The 23,178-nt window shown below is 34.2% G+C and overlaps 1 protein-coding gene across 1 annotated transcript in view; it reads left to right on the top strand.

Annotated features, from left to right (window-relative positions):
* LOC106470224 (zinc finger protein 62-like) overlaps nucleotides 1-23,178 on the top strand; it is a gene marked incomplete at its 3' end in the record, with an annotated part of 67,967 nt that overhangs the window by 39,898 nt on the left and 4,891 nt on the right. Inside the window, exons 7-9 of the mRNA XM_022398822.1 lie at nucleotides 1,168-1,284; nucleotides 3,483-3,595; nucleotides 20,959-21,136. Of these exons, the coding sequence (XP_022254530.1) occupies nucleotides 1,168-1,284; nucleotides 3,483-3,595; nucleotides 20,959-21,136 (408 nt within the window). The remainder of the gene's footprint in view (nucleotides 1-1,167; nucleotides 1,285-3,482; nucleotides 3,596-20,958; nucleotides 21,137-23,178) is intronic.

The raw sequence follows: 23,178 nt of genomic DNA, 5'->3' as shown, positions 1-23,178 counted from the left end.
GAGAAAGAATAAACTAGTTTTAATTAAGAAAGGACTTGTATCGCTGAAGTTCCTCGGGAAAAACAATTATCCTGGAAATTAACAAACGAGCAGATACGTAACTGGTATAACCATAAACGTAACAAACTTGATTTATGTTTTGCAACAAAACATTGAATTATTTACATCCTTAATTTTGATTCACTAGAACTGAAATAATTTATTATTTCAAACGTTTCACTAGATTTCATAACGTATCTTAAATGAAGCGCTCTCTGGAGGTGTTGCTTCAAAACATTATTAAATTTAAAAGCAATTGCTCTAGAGTTAGAACTCTGCATTGGCTAAGCGGTAAGTCCAATTTTTTATATGCTAAAAACTGGGTTTTAAAATCGTAATGACAAGCTCTATTAAGCTTAATGGAAAGAAAAATTTAACGCATATTTTTTTTCTCAGTTTCAAGAAATAAAAGGTGCTAATCATATAGAAAAAAATGGTGATATTTAAGGAAACTTTGTTAGTTCTTCCGACGAAAAAATATGTTTAACTTTAAAGAACATTATACAGAGGTGTAATCAGGAAATACTATTGATAATGATATACAAAAATGGCAAAAAGTGACTAGATATTGGACAAGAACTTACAATTGAAGAAGCTTTTATGCTTTAAAGAGTTTGTCACTAAACAACTTAACATGTCATCAGGACCTGATCATAGTATTTTGTTGAAATTATCTAAGCAGAAGTAATCCATTGGTAATTATGAAAAGACTGAAACTATCAGTAATTTAACTCCTCAATGGTTTAAATGTATTTCAGTAGTCCCAGTTTTCACATTTTTAGTGTATTTTTATACATGAGGTGTATATAGGCCATAAAGTAAAAACCTATCCCCGAGTCATTTCCCGTTGAAATTGCATCATACTGTTAGTAAAGGTTTTGTTGTTGTTTTACTACTGGTATTGTATTAAAGTCACTTTATTTCATATTGTGTCACATTTAAATTTAATATAAAGGTGTGAAAAAGATAAAGCTTATACTTTGATAGGAAAGTTATCAAGATAATGTGAATTTTGAGAATGTTATTTATTTAATTTTGTAAGATTTATGAAGGATGTGACTTCTATTTCTTAACATATTTCTCTGTAGTCTAACTGAAAACTTTTTTACAGAATATAAAAGTGATGCTTCTATGTAATCATGGAAGTTTTAAAGATGAAGGTTGAACCCTTTCCTGATGAGAAGCAGGATGATTTGTTGGATATCAAATTGAAAAAGGAAGATGAAACTTTCATAATAACTAGTAGTAAGTCTGTATATTTAGTATTGTTATGTTTTGTGTTCTTCCCAACATAATAGTATGAATTTTACCTGTTTTAATTTATCAGTGTGACTGAATTTTCCATCATTAATTGAAATTTTCTTATCAGGATTTTATATCAGTAAGTAAAATTTGGCAGCATTCTCTTGGTTATTTTGGTCTTTGATGTCAGAAACCTGGATTCAGTGACAGTTATGTAATCTTATTCTGTACCATCACCTGTGAATTAGGTTAAACCTGGGTACCTATATCATACTTCAAATACCAGCCTTCCATGTAGCTTATTCAGTGATAAACATATTTAGATCAAATAATGAAATTAGAAGGGATCTGTTATATATTTCACTGTGGTATGAAGTAATAGTCAGAAACGAATTTATTTTAATCAAATTGGATGAACAAGGATTTTATCAATGCTTTGTTGGTCCTGATTGAACGATATATATGGATTGAATATGAGTGTACCTGGATGTCATTGATGCTTTGTTGGCCCTCATTAAACAACATATTTTTACTAACTATGAGTATATTAGTGAATTGTCTGTTTGTGTTTATGATTGTTCTTCAAGTTTGGTTCATGAATGTTGAGTCACTTTTGGTTCTCTTATTATTATTTCCACTTCAAGTCAGTGCTAATGTACTGGAACATTGCCTATATTCACCTGGTAAATAAGCCCAGTTGTTTCCAAAGTTCTTTTTGTCTTCCGTTTCCAAGGGACAGGAATTATAAAATGACCATTTTTTCACAACACTTCCAACTTTTCAGTTTATCACTCAGGTGTTTGTTAATACAGATATTGAACATATTTATGTAATACAAGAGGTTGTGGTTTTATAATGTGAATTAATTTCCATGTGAATATTAGATAACTTCACTTAATAAAAGCAGGTTTGAACAGAAGATTTATAGTGTTATTATAATTGAAAACTGAGTTTTAAACTTATATTAGAAATTAAGGAGACTGGATCCATTTGTTAAAGAAATTAAACAGTCTTTATTTACAAAGGAAAGTAGAAAGAAATATGTTTATACTTGTGTAAACCTTCACACAATCACTTCTGTTAAGTCAGAATATAGTTCTTCAGCTTTCCATCTCTTAGGACTGACTTCTGTAGAACTGTATTGAAACATAAACTGGATTTAACTACGAAAGGATGGGTGCTTCAATCATGCAAGAAAACTTGTATCCTTTCTCTCGTGATGGCTTCATGATATTACTGGTTGTTCTCTCACAGGATTTGTTGACTGTGATATAATGATGACAAAGACAGGGTGGGCAAGTTTTGAGCCCATGGGAATTGAACCTGAGAGATTCAAATCATGAAAATCACTCTTCCCTGTTGTTATAAATGTTTTCCGTAATATCAGAACTAGTCTTGTCTATTTTGTTGTTATAAATGTTTTCCACAGGATCAAGACTAGTCTTCAGAATGTACTTTACTAGTTATCTGTGTTGAGTTTTACAGTATTATCATGCTGCTGTTGAAAATGAGTTCAGCATTATGCAATGAAAATTTTAACTTTCTGCTTAAATTAACAATTGCCAAATCTCAATTTTTATAATATTTCATATAATTTCTTCAAGCCATGTTGAATCACTGACAATTAAGATCTCTGGTTAAGAGATCACCTTCAGGCTCACCTACAAAAGTCGTAATGTTTTCAAATGAGACCCAAGAATTAAGATCTCTTACACTGCTTGAAAAACAAAGTCTGCATATTCTCTTGTAACATGAGACTGCTTAAGATGGTCTATCTACATAAGAACAATTTACTTTTACAATTGTCATAGACATTATTCTGTCTTTTGTGTTGGTACTCTATTATTGATGATGCCCTCTGGAGGTGAAGAGGGAATATCGACTGGTTTCTCACCTGGTCATGCACACCATTTTGAGATGTTACAGACATGACAACTGACCTTCAGTGGATGTCTCAGAGTTCTAGTCAGAATGAGAGTACACTATACTACTTAATTTTCACATTATTTTACTTCCTTAGTCAGTGTTCCCATTGCAATGTCCTTGACACCTTTTAATTCTTCCTGGGTACCTGCTGACATTGTTTTGTCAGTTTTGGATGATGGGTATTTTAACATTGTGTGGAGTTTGATTGTGACTTGATTAAGAGTAAACTGTATTGAATCTTGTTATAGACAAACCTACATTATTCGTACTTGTAGTTCCAGGAAAAGCTGAGTCCTTGGAAGAAAGTTCTCTACATACAATTTTGAAGTTTGATGTAACAAAAGAGGAGCAAGAAGAAAAGTGTGATGGAGAATCAGAGAAAAATGAGGTAATTAAACTTTTAACAGTTGTGTTATTAAAGATAATATGTAGCTGTTATTGTGCCTTTCTGGACTTTGTTTGTTTGGTATATAATTAGTAATGACATGTTTATAGTCTCAAACTGAAAAAATTCACTACAAGTTTGCTGAATTGTTTTGAATAAAATTATTCCAAGACATACTTATCTCCGCTGACAGTAATAGCTACTTCTTAATTTTCAATCATTGCCATTTAATGTTGTGTTCCCTTGCTCCAGTCTTTATTTACCTCATTCGACTGCTCTTGGCATTATCTAATTTGCAAAACTTTATGCCGGCCCTCAAACACTCTCTATGCAGGTATTGTATATAAGCACTGTATGCAGACAATAAAATCACTTTTACTCCACAAAGCAAGAGCATTCAGACTAATGTTTTGTGAGTTACATTTTCTTAGTATTTGCTTTCTAGTAATCAGGAATTCTTTGTTTTGTCATTCAGAGATATATTTCATTGAATTTGTTTTTTTTCCTACAAATGTATTAAAAAAATTGGATATGAATTCCTGTGTAACAGTTTCAAGCACAGAGGTTACTCAGCTTTTGTCTATTCCCCTTTTGTTATCTAGTAGTGGTCAGCAGTTGGGTGGGGGGGTCTCTCTGAGAGGTGCCGATTTGATGTTTCATTCTGAAATGGGATAGTCTGGGTAGAATTTAGACTCCATGTTTCTTGCTTCTTTCACTAGAGCTTCCTCTCCTGAGGACTCATCTGATCAGCCTCCTTCTGCCCCATTTTTCTGCAATCAGTTACACGTGTTTGTGAAGTTTTGGAGATGCAACCAGTTGCTTTTGAGTCTACCCTGCTTTGTTTTCTAATCATTATCAAGCGGATTACTTAGTTTTTCCTCCTTCTCCCGAAATTGCTGTGCACGCAGTGAGGTTTGCACAACAATTACGTGAGGGTGTCGCTATGCCTTCCCCCTCGTTTATCTGGCGTATCATCGTCAGAATGACACTCAAAGGTTAGATCTGTTGTTAGATCTATGGGGTGCCAGGTACGAACCTGTTATCTCTATTAACAGGTCGGAATTATTGTGGATTCGTTTGACTCTTACTACTTCTATACTCTTCAACTTTTGTCTGAAGCATATCATTGATCGCCTCAACAATTTGATGACAAACTGGGCCATTTACTGGTCACTATTATAACACATTCATCCTCTTCAGGATTTGCCTTGGTGTCGTGGTTGGTCTGTTGTTGGGACTTATTGAGTCATGATGTATTTTGGAAGGTATTCACTTACCTTCTTCTGCCCTTCGAGATTTACGGGAAGCGCCTTTCCTTTGGCCTTATTTATTTGCTGGAATTCCAAAATTTTTATAAGCTGGAGTTGATACAGCACATTTGCAGTATTCTTTATAGTCTTTGGCTGCTCAACCTTATTCTACTTCCACTTGTACTTCTGCATGTTCATCTCCTCGTGTCTCAAGGCCCACTCATTCCACTCCTCATTCCATTCATTCTCTTGATTGTTTCCTTCCTTCTTCTTGGGAGATATTTTGCAGGCCAGGAAGTGGACTTCTCCCGACATGTTCATATCTCATTACCTTCATGATTTAGCAGTTTTCTCTGCGAAGGGACTTTATCTTACCCCTGTGGCTGTGTTGATTTTAACAGGGTGGTGAGTAAAGTGTTATCTGACTTATAGTTATTGTTCCTTTCTCTTCTAAGGTTCGTATTGATTATTTTGGATCCAACTCAGTGGTGAATGTTGCCTAGTCGGGTATGCTTTTATTTACATTCTGCACTAGCAACCTTTATATCATTTCCTGGTTGCAATGGTCTCTGTTGAGATGAGGTATTCCATAAGACCTTCTGGACGAAATTCTGGATGTTGATATCATATTACAATATTTCTAATGGACCGCTACTCATGAACTATCATGAGTAAAGCTTAAGGGGATTTTGCCAGTCCTTGCTGATCTTACAGCTGAATCAGTTTGCTTTTAAAAAGTAGGGAATGTGGTTCACCTGTTACACTGTCTCCAGAGATTTGTTCCTCAGGACTCCACAATGTATATGTTTACCCCTTACATCTACTAGTGGAGCTCGGGAGTCCTTACCACACCCAGTTCCCAGTTGCTGGGGTGGCAGACAGAAGATTTATCTTTAGAGTGTTGAGTTTTCTCCGTTCTTGGAGAAGAGGGCAAAGTTGGGATTCTCCTACCTGGATCCCTGGAAGTTTTTCCCAGATGTCGGTAGGAGCAGGACCAACCTACACAGGAGTGTACTCCTAAAACCTGTCCAGATTTGATGCTTAGCTATCCAATGAAGGGTGTTTGGACCCTTTTATGAACACTGTTAGGTCTTGTTGTTTATGCAGGGAGTCCACTATCTCTTAGTAAATCTGAATGTGATGCAGTCCCATCTTTGGTCCTTGGTAGGACAGTATTCCACATCCTCTCCTTAATTCCATGGGTAATTGGAATTCTCCTTGCCCACTTGGTGGAGGAATATAGACAAATTTTGTAAATCCAGATGAGATGAATTCTGGACTTTGGTGGAGTATGGTATATGATCCCATCAATCCAGATCTGGGATGTTGCCTTTTGGACTTCTTTAGGTTGATCAGAAGGATTGTCCATTTTGGTGTTGCTTTCTTGCTTTCATAAATCTGGGGGTTTGAAAATCATCATTCGGTGGTTACTTGTAGGGACCTATCACAAAGATGTATATATCTGTGGCCCAACTGCCCTGGCCACCAATGTGGGATATGGGTATCATGACCCCTTAAATTCAACCTGAGTTGTTTAACCTCAGCTGTTTGGTTGGGGCTGGACCATCATACTTGTATTATATTCCACCCTTTTCAATCTTCTGTAGTTCTGGATGAAGAGCATACCTGTTCTGGATGTAGTAAGGTGTTCCCCACTTTGATACCACTTCTCATGGTACACATTTGTTCTCTGCAGATGCTTTTCTATGTGATCTCTGACCTTACCGGTCACTGGCTTTTAATTGGCAGGGAGAGTATGCATATTTTGGAAGTTATCATATTAATAAACTGAAAATGTATTTCCAAACTGATGAAACAGAATTAAACTTTTCAAACCATCAATCGAAATCTCATACATATTTTTAATAAAATGTAGCCAGATGGTAGGAGACTGTTCTCTACCAAGTGCATGAAACTACAGCAAAGGCTACAGAAACCCCATTTCCCATGGCTAATCCTTGATTCTGAATGTAAACTTGAAAACAATATGATGTAAAACAAAATCTAGGATTTTCACTGGTTACTGGCTGTTTCTCTTCATAAAACATGTTTACATTCTTCTGGACCAGCAATATTACTACTGTAAAAAGAGCTACACGTTATCATTTTCCTAAACTGAAAATGTATTTCTAAACATACTTACCTCCACTGACACTAATAGTTATTTCTCGATCTTCATCTTTGCCATCATTATCACAAGAACAACTGTATCAGATGTAATCTGGGGCTTCTGAAAAATATATGGAAAATGAGGTAGTTTGCAGTATCTCTTGTGGGGTTTGTAAGGAAAAATATATTGGAGGAACTGAGAGACATTGTAAAAGAGTGTTGCATGGAACATGTTTTAACACCTTCTTCTTTAATTCATTTGTAATAATGTATATATATGGTTTTGTCATGATATAAAAGACTGTTTCGTGTAGGTAGTATTAATTTATTTATTTTGTGCGTTAATATTTTATGATTGTTTAATGTTTTTTTCGTAATAAGAGAGTTAAAAGCAGACGATTGTTGGAAGTTGTATCTATAATTCATTGTTGTTGAGACTGTTGAATGTTGCATGCAATACATTGACATCAAGGATATAGAAATTTCTAGAAGGAGGGCAGACGATAAATGATACACTTATGAATAGTGTGAGATGAGTGGAAAACAGCAGACAAACAGACAGAGCAAATGAAAGACCAGCGAATGGGAAGTAGAAATGTGGCCAAAGAAGAGGTTAGAAAATGAAAGTTATCATCGTGGGGGTGGATAGCCTAATGGTTGATACATTAAAATGAGATTAACAGTTAAATGACACTTTAGGAGAATAATTTGTCTTATTAAAGGGTGTTCTAAAGCACCTGCCTGTGTGGACTTTGACAAAAAAACAGATGATTATTGGAGATAGGCCTAAATACGAAAAAGCAAATGGAATCGAAAGTTCAGGATACAACTTCAGTAACTCAACAAGGCAGAGTAAGTGAATTATACATAGAAGACTCATGCGATAGAAATAGAAAAAGGTGGTTTTGCTTGTCAACTGAAATTCTAAAGTAATTGAATAGGTCTAAGTGGACTTTTGACAAGAAGAGAACAATATATAAATAGTGTTTGTCTATGATCTCTATAGTGTAAATAATTTGTCGTACATATGTTTAATTTGTTCTGAATATTATATATATATTATTTTGAAAACAAGTGAAGTACGTGTTGTTCATTTATCATTGAATTTATCACCAACAAGTAACAGACACCTACGGTAGAAGAATCCTAAGCCCAACACAACCATATATATACTTACTAATATATAATATAGAAAACAGTAAGTTCCTGACAGGTTTTATCTACAGGTACTGTTTACATGTACATGTTTGTTAAACTGTAATGTTCATCAGTGATCTTTTGTTTTTGGTTTTAATTGAACATTTTCTTCACATTGATTATATTCTTGTAATATATTTATAACTGTTACTTTTTCATTGTTGATAACATAACTGCATGTCAAATGATACCTGATAATGCATTGTTGTTATTTTGAAATACATCGGCAGTTCTTTAACACTGGCTTAACTGTTCTATACAGTATTTATTTTTTATATAGCCATAATATAAAACGTTGAGGATTTAAATAATTTTCAGTGGGTACTGGATGTTAGTCTTCATAAAACATTACTAGTCCACAGGTGTTTCAATACACCTTACTGTACACTTTCTACTAATTAGGTGTTTCAATACAACATACCATACACTTTCTACTAATTAGGTGTTTCAATACAACGTACCATACACTTTCTACTAATTAGGTGTTTCAATACACCTTACTCTACACTTTCTACTAATTAGGTGTTTCAATACAACGTACCATACACTTTCTACTAATTAGGTGTTTCAATACAACGTACCGTACACTTTCTACTGATTAGGTGTTTCAATACACCTTACAGTACACTTTCTACTAATTAGGTGTTTCAATACACCTTACTCTACACTTTCTACTAATTAGATGTTTCAATACATCTCACTGTACATTTTCTACTGATTAGGTGTTTCAATACAACGTACCGTACACTTTCTACTGATTAGGTGTTTCAATACACCTTACAGTACACTTTCTACTAATTAGGTGTTTCAATACAACGTACCATACACTTTCTACTAATTAGGTGTTTCAATACAACGTACCATACACTTTCTACTAATTAGGTGTACCCAAAGTTTCAACTTATGCCTTTATCAAGGGTCAATGAACAGGTTATAACTCTACTGTAATGTTCCATCATGCATTCCTTCCATAATCCATCTAGTTTATCAGAGTGGTGATTTACCAGCACCAATTTCAGCAGATCAGTCACACAAACCTTATAGTCACTGCGTCTGGTGAATTGGTTAATTAGCCTTTGAATAAAATAGCACAAGTACCCATTTCATTCTTCTACTGCTTGAGGTATGCAACAGTTGAATTGATATGTTAGGAAAGCAGCTTATGTACACGAGTTGTGTTGATTTTCCAGCAGAGATCTTTCTTCATTATGTTGTACACTGTTTCCTGAGACATGTAGATGGCTTTTTGCCACTAAGCGTCGTGTTCATGGATTCTCCTCTATTTAAAGATGCCATGTTATGCTTACCATGGTTTGTTGCAGATCTGTCTGAGTGGTTCTGCTTATAGATTGGGTGGTTAGTAATGTCTCTTATGGGTTCACTAAGTGATTACATTTGCTTCGTAAATTTTTCTTTACTCTTCCTTTCATATATTACATAATGGGAATGAGTACAATTGAGTGTTCAATCAACCATTATTTTACATAATGGGAATGAGTACAATTGAGTGTTCAATCAACCATTATTTTACGTAATGGGAATGTGTAGAATTGAATGTTCAGTCAACCATTATTTTACATAATATGAATGTGTAGAATTGAATGTTCGGTCCACCATTATTTTACATAATGTGTAGAATTCTGTGTAAGATCAACCATTATGTTAAGAAAAATTGGGAATTTTGAAGAGTGAGAAATCTCTCATTCTAGGTAATATTTCAAAAAGGGTTTTGAAAGAGATTAAGTATTTAATATTTGAGCCAATTTCTACTATTTTTCATAAGCCCTTTAATAGTATAATGGAACCAGAATATTCAAATTTAGTTAATGTTACTTAAGCCTGCAACCTGAGTGAAATACTGGATTGGTGCTGATGTATCCATAATCAGCCAATATAGGGAACAAATTCTCACAATCTGCATTTTGTGTGTTCCAGATGACTGGACATCCCTAATGTATATATACTTGTGGTGTGTGTGGCTGGTATAAACACAAAAAGTGACTATTTGTGCAGTTTTGCCTGCTCTCACAAGTGTTTTGAAATGTATTTCCCCCCACTTTTTTTAGGGGAGGGAAGGGGATACCTGACAAACCTTTCTTCACTTTGTACATCATTCAAATTTAGGAATTTTTTTTACATTGGTTCTCTGGATTATAAAGATGCTCACTGTAGCCTATAGGGATCAACGTAAATAAAAATCGTGTACTTAATGTGATTAAATATTGCAGTAAAAACCAAAGTCTTTCAAGTTTAATTTCAGAATTTATCTTTATTTTAATTAATATATTAAATTAAACTATTAAATGCATGCACATTACATGTACTGACTACCATATCAACGATAATTCTAGATCAGGAGAAATTGGCTGTATTGTTTGGGCCAGATGCGAGAAGGTCAGATGTATTTCATATTATAATCCTACCTTGGTCAGTGGGAGAACCAATAAATATTCAAATTTTTTGGATCTTTGTAAAAATAAATTAAGAAGCAGTTAATATATATGTCAGGACATGACCTGAACTGACATCTTCCAATATTTCTTTTCACTTCTCTGTGATTGATCTCATTTCAGGATACATTGAACTCTCTACATCATGAAGGCCTGAATGTATTGTGTATTTTCATAGGTAAACAAATTTAGCGATCTGATATTCTTAAAAATAAGATCTGATCTGTACTGGTAACTAATATAGACATTGGTCACATTACTCTTCTTGTCATGGGTGATGATAAAAATTGTCCCATAAAATTTAAGCCTATTAGTCTTACTTTTATTAGTGGTGAGAAATGTTTTGGAATTTAATAAAATATACTTTGCATAGTCATTTACCAAAGTTTAAAACTTTGTTGAATAATCAATGTGCTTCCATTTGAGTAAATCTTGTTTTACCAGTATTTTGACTTTCTTTCAAGAGAAGAGTTTCATGTTTATGTACATGAGATAACTGGTAAAGATTTGTGTATGTAATTTGGAGAAAATTTTTTAAACAAATGTCTATATAGATATGGGATGTAAGTTGTATTGAAAAGGTGGTTGGTTTATAAAAGGGGTTCAGTCAATCTAGATTAATGTCACAAGTTGGGAACCTGAAGAATCAGTGTTAGGACAGTAAATTATTTCAATTAACTGAAGATATTGTTACGACAGCTGAAGTCACATGATGCTGGTAACACGTCATGAGTTTCTAGAAGGATCATGACTTTTCCTGGCAACTCTAGTCTTTTCCAGGCATCCTCTATTTTAGTATATAAGCCCAGCAAATAATTGCAGAGCGACAGATATATAGACAGATAATTGAGTCAAGCAAGTGGTAGTGATCGTAAGTAAAGTGCATGAATCGTTGTGAATTATAGCGTGTGTTTAAGTTAAAGTGACTGTGGAAATTCTGTGTATTGCAAAGTTGTATTGAGAAAGAATAAACTAGTTTTATTTAAGAAAGTACTTGTATAGCTGAAGTTCCTCGGGAAAAATTTATATCAGAGATTAACAAAAGACTAGATACACAAAAATATCAAAGTTTTAGGTATTGCTGATTGTGAGGAGGATGCTACTGTTTTACAAAAGGATGATTTATTTTGTGAGATTGGCAAATAAATAGCAGATGGTTTTAGTTGTGATAAATGCTACTTAATGTATATGAGATGTATTATAATTTGAAGTATGAGTATAATTGTGATAGAAATAACCTTAAAATTATTGAAGAAAAGGATCTTTGTGTTTTAGTTGATCAGTCTATTAAGCAGTGTGCTGTTGCTAGCAGAGAGGATTTTAAAGTTGTTTTTCCAGAAATATTGAGTACAACTCTAAAGATGTTATAATTTCATTGTAAGGTCACTGATTATGACACTTGTAGAATGCTGTCAGTTTTGGGCTTCTTACCTCAGAAAGGACATTGAATTATAGGAAATGGTTGAGAGGAGGGCTAAAAGGCTAATTATTAGAAAAGGTTTAATATAGGACCACTAGGATGGTTCCTTAGGGCAAAGGATTGTTAAAGAACACACTAACATCTCTGAAATTGTTTCCTCATGAAAAAATGAGTTATGGGGATCTGATTGAGGTTTTTTAAGATTGCTAAGAGAATTGATAGATTTCAAAGACTAGGAGGTTCACAAACTTTTAGCAGAGAAGGTGTCTTTTTTTCTTATAGGGTATTTTAAATTTGAAATGGGTTGCTTTAAATGTGGTTGAATTTAATTGAAGGCTTGACAGTGTGAATGATAAGTATTTTATTTTTACAATATGGTTTAGTTTAGTGGTTGGGATGTTGTACATAATGTGCATGTATAGAATCTTCTGTCAAATCAACCATAATGTACATAATGTAAATCTGTAGAATTGTGTCAAATCAGCTATAATGTTAATATGTACAATCCTCTGTCAAATCAACCATAATGTACACAATGTAAATCTGTAGAATTGTGTCAAATCAGCTATAATGTTAATATGTACAATCCTCTGTCAAATCAACCATAATGTACACAATGTAAATCTGTAGAATTGTGTCAAATCAGCTATAATGTTAATATGTACAATCCTCTGTCAAATCAATCATAATGTACACGATGTGAACCTGTAGAATTGTGTCAAATCAGCTATAATGTTAATATTACAATCCTCTATCAAATCAACCATAATGTACACAATGTAAATCTGTAGAATTGTGTCAGATCAACCATAATGTACACGATGTGAACCTGTAGAATTGTGTCAAATCAGCTATAATGTTAATATTACAAGCCTCTGTGAAATCAACCAAAATGTACACGATGTGAACCTGTAGAATTGTATCAAATCAGCTATAATGTTAATATTACAATCCTCTGTCAGATCAACCATAATGTACACGATGTAAATCTGTAGAATTGTGTCAAATTGGCTATAATGTTAATATGTACAATCCTCTGTCAGATCAACCATAATGTACACGATGTAAATCTGTAGAATATCTAGTAACCTCTTGAGGTTTCATGAATGTTCTAGAAGCACATGACGTGTTACAAGTGTTACGTGACTTTAGCTGTCGTAACAATACTGTGTAGACTCGGCATATTTCATAGTTTTATTAGTTCGTTATTAATAAGTACTTTACCTAGATAATACTTTAGATAGATTGTTAGTTTTCTGTATAAGTACTTTAGATGGAGTTTTGGTTATCTGGATAAGTACTTTAGATAGTGTTAATTTTCTGGATAAGTACTGTAGATAGTGTTAGTTTTCTGGATAAGTACTTTAGATAGTGTTAGTTTTCTGGATAAGTACTTTAGATAGTGTTAGTTATCTGGATAAGTACTTTAGATAGTGTTAGTTTTCTGGATAAGTACTTTAGATAGAGTGTTAGTTATCTGGATAAGTACTTTAGATAGAGTGTTAGTTATCTGGATAAGTACTTTAGATAGAGTGTTAGTTATCTGTATAAGTACTTTAGATGGAGTTTTAGTTATCTGGATAAGTACTTTAGATAGTGTTAATTTTCTGGATAAGTACTTTAGATAGTGTTAGTTTTCTGGATAAGTACTTTAGATAGTGTTAGTTTTCTGGATAAGTACTTTAGATAGTGTTAGTTTTCTGGATAAGTACTTTAGATAGTGTTAGTTATCTGGATAAGTACTTTAGATAGTGTTAGTTTTCTGGATAAGTACTTTAGATAGAGTGTTAGTTATCTGGATAAGTACTTTAGATAGAGTGTTAGTTATCTGGATAAGTACTTTAGATAGTGTTAGTTATATAGATAAGTTTAGATAGTTATATATCATACATTGTTCTAGTTGAGTAACTTTTTTTCGTCATTGTTAACTACGTGCCTTCACATCCCCATTTTCATTAATGTGGAACTTCATTAAGTGTCATTTGTCATCTAGGTTAATTTAGAGAAATAATAAGTTAAACATTGAATATTAATGTGTTTTCTAGGTTATTTTCTTTTGTTTGCACATTTGTTATTACTACATACTTTTTGGACTAGGTATATTTAGATGGCTTGTCCCTTTAAACACTTTTCTGTGCAAGTCACTGTGTTACATCCAAAATTTAATCAAACACCTTTACTATCAATGTATGTTAATAAAACTAAATTATAATGTATGTTTTGATTTAAAGGTTTTTATCTAAGTTTAAGTCCTTTATTTCAAAATAAACCTTTAAAACTACTTAACTTCAGATGTATTGTCACGTGATGAACAAGCTATGAAAGATTCTCTACTTTGGTTCTCTGTTATCTTCAAGATACAATGGTAGTTGAGTAGAAGTATGTCTAAACTATAATACATGTACTTAAACTATTGACTCATACATTTCAAAGTTCTCTGGATGAATACAGTTGAAACAAGTAATAAGTGTTTTCAACCCCTGGTGACATGCTCACCTTGAACAGATTTGTTTGAGCTTTATAGCCTACATGTAATATTACATACACATGTTTATAGTCAATATAAAAGAGAATGTTTTACACTATATCTAACAATTGTTATTTTGAAATTGGTGTGCTGTTATTGTCACGGAGTACATGGAACTGACAGTAGTATTGTTGTCTACTTGATCAACTGTAGCACTTACAGTTGTTTCTTACCTAAATATGTCATAGTTAGAAATACAGATAAATTGTATTTAGGTCTTACTAAATTGTATTTAGGTCTTACTAGTATATTTTAGTTAATCCTGTGTTAATTATATTTTAAAATGTACAGTTGAAAAGTTTAAACATTTTTAAACATACATCATACTTTACATCAGTTCTCAAGGCTATCAATATTACACAGTGCACAAACATGGGTGTGAGTGACCCGTCAGGGGGTATATCATCACCCATTCACTAGGAGATTGAGCGATATATGAGCCTACCTCTCTCGCCTACTTTTGCCCCACTTCCTTCTGAGCTTCCCCTTCCTAACCTCTCCATGTCCCACCATCCCACGGTGCCAAGGTTTGATGATTTACTCGATAATGCCTGATCTGCCAACAGCAATAACAGTGACTATGTGGTCTGTTTGGGCCCAGTGGGGGCTTGTCTATTGAATTTCATTCATCTTTTCTCGCCAATGCCTGGATTTTCAAGGTGATCTTGGAGGGATTTGTTATCCCCTTTCTCTCCCTTATTCCATTGTCCAGTGTTCCCATTCCCTTCCCTTCTCCTGGGAATCCCTCGACATGCCAGCATCTGTCAGAGGCACTTCAGGACCTCATAACACTACAGGTTTTTGAACCAGCTCACCAGGTTCAATGGGCTTTACTCCCTTCCTGTTTGTGGTTCCCAAGAAGACTGGGGACTGGCTTCCTGTCATAGATTTATCCCATCTCAATCAGTATGTGCACACTCCGCACTTTACCATGGAGACATACCCTTCTCTTCAGTGGGCATTTTCTCCAGGTCTTTGGATGACCAAGGTGGAAATTTCCAATGCTTACGTACACATTCTTGTTGCAGAGCATTCCTGTTCATATCTTTGGTTTGTCCACTGGGGGAATTGTGTACCAGTTTTTGTGCCTTACCTTTCGGCCTAGCCTCAGCACCATACATCTTTTGTCTTATGGTCTGATCATTTGCTCGACATATTCATGCCATGGAGTTTTGCTCTTGGCCGAAGCTGTATCGGTGGGATGGTTGGTCAAGTTGATAAAGTGTTTCCTTTGTCCTACCAAATACCTTATCCATTTAGGTGTTTTCTTCACTACCCATCTCAGTTGGGCCCAACCTTCTCCTCTCTGGCTCCATTCTATGGAATGGGCCATTCAGAAAGCCCTGTCTGTTCCCTCACTTACAGCTCGTTAGATTCTATCAGGAAGTGGTCCTTCTTGACCTCTCTCATACCTCTGGGCAGGGCCCATATGCAGTTTCTTCAGTGGGTTCTTCATAATGAATGGATCCTTGCCTGGGATCCCATGGATACTTCTATATCCATTGTATTATCCCTTATAGACGATCTCCATTGGTGATTGAACAGAGCCCACATGTCGGTGTGGGTCTCACTTCCTCCTCCGTGGCCAGATTTACATCTGTTCACGGATGCATCCCGGCCTCCCCTGAAAAGGGCCGGCATCTCTTGATGGTTTATTTTTGAAAACCATAATGTTAACACAAGTTGGGTCTTTTAATCTTTAAATTTTAAAAGTAACACATGCTGGAACTGGTTAATTTGGTCATAGTCTGTGTCTCTTCATGTTGCTGAACTACGTCTTCAACTGGAATGAAACCACCAACCACGAAGAACAAGGAATCCTTCAGTGGCAATATCCTTGTGTCTTCTCCGAATTTCTTCACAGCTTTCTGCAATATGATTGCAAGGAATAAAATACATGAAATTAAAATTAACCAAAATTGGAAAAACTTCCCCATGTGTGAGTGTTGAAGGGGAATGATTGTTTCTGAACACCCCTGTTGGGAAGAGCAAGCAGCTATCACGTTACTTTCTCTTCCTTCAAACAGAATTCCTGTCATGTTTAGTTTTTTTTTTGTTGTTGTTGATGTTTATGAAATGGCTGTGTTAGTAAATTTTCTTCATTTTTTACTAAAGATTGTGTGTGTGTGTTTTCTTATAGCAAAGTCATATTGGGCTATCTGCTGTGTCCACCAAGGGGAATCAAACTCGTGATTTGAGCATTGTAAGTCTAAAGACTTAGTGCTGTTCTACTGGGGTACATTTACTAATGATGATTTAAGCTGTATTCCACATCTTGAACAGTTGAAACAATGGAATCAAGATCAAATAAGATGACTACATTAATCCTGAGCTCTAAGAAAAAATTTGAAGTTTAAAGAACAACAAGGCTCCTGGACCAGATAATATTTCCCCAAGGATGTTGAAAGAGGTTAAGGATTGAATATGTGAGCCACTTGCTACTATTTTTTGTAAGTCTTTGAATAATGGGCAGGTACCAGAGGATTGGAAGTTAGCTAATGTAACTCGTCTTTTCAATGGAGGTGATAAAAATATCCCAGTAATCATACTCATTAGTCTTACATCAGTTGTGGGAAAAGTTTTGGAAAGTGTGATTAAAGATGCTTTGCAAAGTCATTTAACAAACTTTATAATTTTTTTGGATAGTCAACATGGTTTTACTAAGGAAAAATCTTGCCTAACATATCTTGACATTCATTGATGAGGGTAAGGATGTAGATTTGGTGTATCTGTATTTTCAGAAAGCATTTGACTAGGTGCCACATAAATGGCTTATAAAAAAGTATATCTATAGGTGTGGAGAATATGTTAGTAAATTGGATAGATGAGTGGGTGGGTGGAAGAAAGCAGAGGGTTGTTACAAAGGGAGTTCAGTCAAACTGGATTAATGTCACAGGTGGGGTACCTCAATGCTCAGTCTTAGGACCTTTACTCTTTTTGATTTACATCAATGACATGGATGAAGGAATAGTCAATAAATTACTTAAATTTGGAGATGATATTTAGGTCTTGGGTGTTGCTAACTGTGAAGAGGATGCTGCTCATTATTTAGTGATTCAGGCAAATAAAGGTAAATGGGTTTTAATTATAATAAATGCAAGATAATGCATGAGGGTTACCATAATTTGAATTATAAGTATAATTTGGATGGGAATAACCTTAACAGTGTCATGAAAGAAAGGGATCTTGGTGTAATAGTTGAACAGTCTCTAAAGCCGTACAAGCAGTGTGTGCTGTTGCTAGTGGTAAGGCAAATAGGATTTTAGGTTGTATCGATAGAAATATTAAATACATATATAAAGAGGTTATAATTTCATTGTACAGGTCACTAGTTAGGCCACATTTGGAATATTGTGTTCAATCTTGGTCTCCTTACCTTGAATTGTAGGAAAGGGTTCAGAGAAGGGTTACTAGAATGGTGCCTGGAATGAATGGGTTGTCATATGAGGAGAGATTAAAATGTCTCGAATTGTTTTCTTTTGAAAAAAGATGTTAAATGGGATCTGATTGAGGTGTTTAAGATTGTAAAGGAAATTGATAGTATTGATGTATCATCTTTTTTTCATACTTAGCATTGAGAATAGTAGGACTAAGGGACACAAATATAAATTTTGGCAGGGTAGGAACTAAGACAGTTTTATTTTTCTAAAAGAGTGGTTGGCCTTTGGTTGGGTTGTCTTTGGATGTTGTGGAGGCAGTAATTTAAGCGAGTTTAAGAACAAGCTTGATAAGTATATGAATGATAAGGTCTGGCTTTAAGATTTTTTTTTAAATTTAAATTAATTTTTTTAATTTATTTATTAATTTAGTTTAGAGTGTGGGATGGCCAAGTTGGGCTAATAGGTCTCATGTTGTCCCAGAACATTATGTTATCCAGCACACACTGTCCTCTCTCATGGACACTATCATTGCCTGTTTTTTCCATGGCTTACCTCCTTCTCTAAGGAGTTATCTTCTTCCACTATATTTGGGGAACAAATACTTTATAATGTAGCTTTCCATCAGATCAGGATTATCACAGCCTTTCTTGCCTCCTTTCAAATCCATCTATTGGAGGAGATGTTTCAGATTGATGTGTGAACTACACTTGACACTCCAGTTACTAACATCTCTGGGTGAACTTATGTGCCTACAGTTTTCAACACTCTCTGGTGTAACCACTCTTTACAGTTCAACACTGTGTGTGTATGCCAATCTTTTTATACATATCTCAAAATCATGACAAAAACCAGCAAAAGAATGGAATAAAATAATATAAATATACCCAAACCTCTCATTCATTTAAAATGTGGAACTGAACATTACATTCATTTTGTTTGGTGTCATCACATCTTACTGAATGGGCAGCATTTCTTATCAGGACTTTCTGCTCTTCTCTGATCCAGAGTTTATACACTGAGTCCTATGGACTTCCTCTTGATATCAGATATTTGAATCTTTCATTACAGCATATTTCTGAGCTACAGTCTTACTACACCATCCCATCTGTTATTGTGCCATCATGCCTTAGTAGGCTGTGGTTTTTGTAAATAGATGATCTCTGTTCTTATCTTTGGTCTCAGTATCCAGGAACAGTTGACTGAACTGGATCAGCAACAGGATGATATTGTTGAATTTGATCAGCCCGTTCAAACATGACTTGTAACCCCACTTGTGACCTTTCTTTAAATCATCTGAAGAAATCAGATACTCCTCATTGGAAGTGCAGACTTAAATTTTCTGAACACCTTTCAAACTATCCTTCTGTTCCTATTTTTGTGGATGGTTTGAAATCAGATGACTGCTTTAGCTCTGTCTTAATGTGTTATGGCAAGCAATTGTGTGATCCCCTTTACAGATTCTGTGTACACTGTTGTATTATATGTCATTTTCCTGCTCTTGATTATGTTGGAGATAAACAATTCACTAATTATATGATCTTTACTTACTTGCTTAGCTCTTTGAAGGCCCTGGAATTAATATAAGTTCTCATTTATTTTTCTAGGGTGTTTATAAAAAACTGGTCAATTTTTCATCATTTTCCATCGCTGTTCAGTTTTTTGGATTCCCAGCCATGTTGGTAATTGTGAGAACAGGTTTGCTAACACCACAATAAATTATCTGATCTAGTAATGTCACAGCCCTGTTCATCATTTGTGTTGACTTCAGGCCTGTTATTAAGGCAAGACTTATAACACTGATATAACAATTACCCATATTCTGCTTTCATTTTAATTATAAGAATACCAATGAAAGCACCATTTTACACAAACTTTATCTCAAAGCTTGACTTTGACATTAGTGATGGTGACACTATTTAGATTGATTTCTTTATACTGATTATCATTCTTTCTAGTTTTGTTGTATTTTTAATCTGGTTTGGTAAACAAAATCAAGACATTTTTGGTATGTATTTACTTTTATACATATATTTTTTCCTCATTCTTTAGTACCCAATGTTTTCTACAGATACCCTTGATGCTTTGCTGCAGTATGATATTGTTATGTATCTGCTCGTTTGTAAATTTCCAGTAAAAATTCTTTCCGAGCAACTTCAGCGATACAAGTCCCTTCTTAATTAAACTAGTTTATTCTTTCTGGATACAACTTTTTAGTACATAGAATTTCCACAGTCACTTTAAACTTAACAACCTTTATAACACACGCTCTAAGTTACAGTGATTCACCCACAATACTTACGGTGCCTGCTGTTCGGTTGACTCAATTATCTATCTCTTTAATCACACTGGTTTTTCTCGGCAGGCTTATATACTAAAAACTAGGGTGCCTGACAAACACTCGTACATTCGCGAGGTTCCTCGATAAGTCATGATTCTTCTAAACTCCAGCGAGCATGCTCCAAGCATCACGTGACTTCCCCTGTCATAACAATATCAATTTCAATATTTTTACTTTTAATTTGGGTAAATGTGAAAATTATTATTGCGTATTTCATGTAAAATAATTTTTTATTTGTTTAAATAAGAAAGTTGTTATTAGGTGTTTCCTGTAGAACAAGTTCTTGTCTGTTTAAAGAATAAAGTGTTAGAAAAACACATAGGTTCAAGAAGTCTTGATAGAAATGAATAAAAACCCTATAACCCGAGTGCTTTCAAAAGGTGGACCTTTGTTCTTCAGGGTTTTTATTTATTTCAAAATAATAACGTGGTTATTGGTTGTTTCCTGTAGAATAATTTATTGTCTGTTTCTTAGGTGTTTCCTGTAGCATAGCTTCTTTTTTTGATGTTTTGTTTGTCTATAAAGTATGTTGTATTTAAATAGTTTTAGCACTGTTTACATACATAACTACATTTGATATGATAGGTTTTCTAATTATGTCATCATGTTTTAAGTTCAAGAACTGTGGAGTCTATATGTAATGATAACAGTAGTTGTTATTTCTATTAACCCTTTCAACCATTGTTTGATTTTAGAACATATCTGTTCAAGTGAAAATGGAACATCCTGGTGATCTGCTACAAGATGAAGTTATTTCAAAGTTCAGTTACAGTGATGATGAGGATCAGGGTAGTTCACACTATAATGTTATGAATGTGAAAACAGAAACTGAATATCAAAGAGATTTTGAATATGAGCTAGAAAGAACATCTGGTAAGTACATACATCACCTAAAACTTAAGTTCATTGACACTGGCTCAACTTTTATGACACAGACATGGATGTGGAACTGATATTGTAGCCCTAAAGTGAACATAAGAGTGTCTATACTGTAATTTTTGATATGTTTTGTATCTTTATGAAATTCAGTAAACATTACTAGTCTTGTGTTACAAAAAAAAATCAGATATTCTAATTAAGTATTTCTACTGAAAATTTGTCCATGAATATATGAAGTCATAGTATTGACTACTCGAAATTCAAAGTGATTTTATTTTTCAGATAAAAAATATTTTTTCATCTTAAAATTGTCAAATTCTATTTGAGTAATCTCTAAAATATCCTAAGTAAGTATTAAACGTTTTTATTTGTAAGACTATATTTTATCTGTTATTTTATTTATCCTAACTCTACGTGCAATATGTCAATTTGAACAACCTTGTAACTACCATAAAATCACCAAATACATTTAAATTACCATTTTCTCTATCTAGAATGACTACAAATTGTAACTTGAAACTACAGTTTGTTTATGTTAAATAGTTTAAAACTCCTAACAGTACATATCTAGTTATACCCAATTATACAACAAAGTTATACAACACAAAACTATAACTACAGCTTAAACCTAATTTTATTGTTTTATTGCCCTTTCACCCATGTCTAATTAATAATCCTGCACAAGTTGTAAATCAGAGAATGTGTAGCTTGTGTTACTGTATTAAATACGTAACCTGTGAGATGCTTGCAAGCATACCTTGTGAAGAATTTTTCTTATTATATTTTTCATTATCTTACTTAATCTAACAAGTTTGTAACAGTTATATTTTAGTTATTTTATAATAAATATAAAATATATATATATTAAAAACAAGAAATATATCACCTGTGATCTCTTGTTTTTTGCTTTCAGTTGCTGAATAAATTTAAGCCTACTTTTTTATTCTTATGGTACAAGTAAATTTTTATTTACTTAAATAATGCCCCTAAGAACACAGAAGAATAACACAAAGCAAACAAAGTTCTGTAACCATCATAATTTATCTGGCTTTCTAACTATGGCATAAGAACCTTTAAAGCTTCCCTTATGCTTGTATACCTAATGCCTAGACAGAAACTTTTAAAGTGAAAGTGAAATAGACAATACTCTGTACTAAAATCAGTGTAATATAATACATCATTTGATATATTAAAACATTAGTTTTCTATTGGTTATAAACAATGTAATATAATACATCATTTGATAGAATAGAGTTGTTTAAACATTTGTTTAACAACAAGTAAAAGCTTGGAATAGTCTATTCTTTCATCGGGGGTGTGTCTGTGGGCCAGACTAGTTTCAGATAACTCCAGTCCTCATCAATGACACTGGAAACTAGTCTGGCTCACAGACACACCTCCGATGAAAAAATAGACCATTCCAAGTTTTTACTTGTTGTTAAACAAATGTTTAAACAACTCTGTTCAGTCATATACCAGCTGCCTACCCCTCGACGTGGATATCTGTATGTGGTGTAGAAGGGAAGGTTCTGTATTTTCAGTTACTTCTTCTGGGATCTAAACATCCACTCACGTGTTTGCCATGCTTGGTGACCTGTGAAGGGAAGGAGAGGTAGTTGAGTGGTGTCTGTAGCACTGCAACACACCACTTTAGCCTTGAATTCCTGTAGACTTGTGGCCTTGGGGTGCCCCCCCCCCCCAGGATCAATCGGTTGGTCTCAGTGGGTTAGGGTCAACTGAGTACCAGATGTTGTGGACATCATGTCTGATGCTGGTGTTTGGGTACAGTACTTACGAAACCCTGTTTGATATTGAAGTATGTCCCCTTGTAGGACTCCATGGCGGGTGGAGTCAGTGGGCATTGAATCTTTATAAAAAAAAGTTAAACTCTGCTAATTGGTAAATGCCATGCCTTTAAGACTCCGAATAGCAGTCTCCTCCACAATGTACACCTGTACCTTGCTTCCTGATCATGCATTCCCTGTCTGATATATCTTTAGGGAAAATGTCTCCTTTTTTTTACAGAAGAGATTGGA

This window comes from Limulus polyphemus, unplaced genomic scaffold (assembly GCF_000517525.1).
Source record: "Limulus polyphemus unplaced genomic scaffold, Limulus_polyphemus-2.1.2 Scaffold3889, whole genome shotgun sequence".
Lineage (NCBI taxonomy): Eukaryota > Metazoa > Arthropoda > Merostomata > Xiphosura > Limulidae > Limulus > Limulus polyphemus.
The sequence above is the reverse complement of the archived record's forward strand: the minus strand, read 5'-3'. Positions and strand labels throughout refer to the sequence as shown.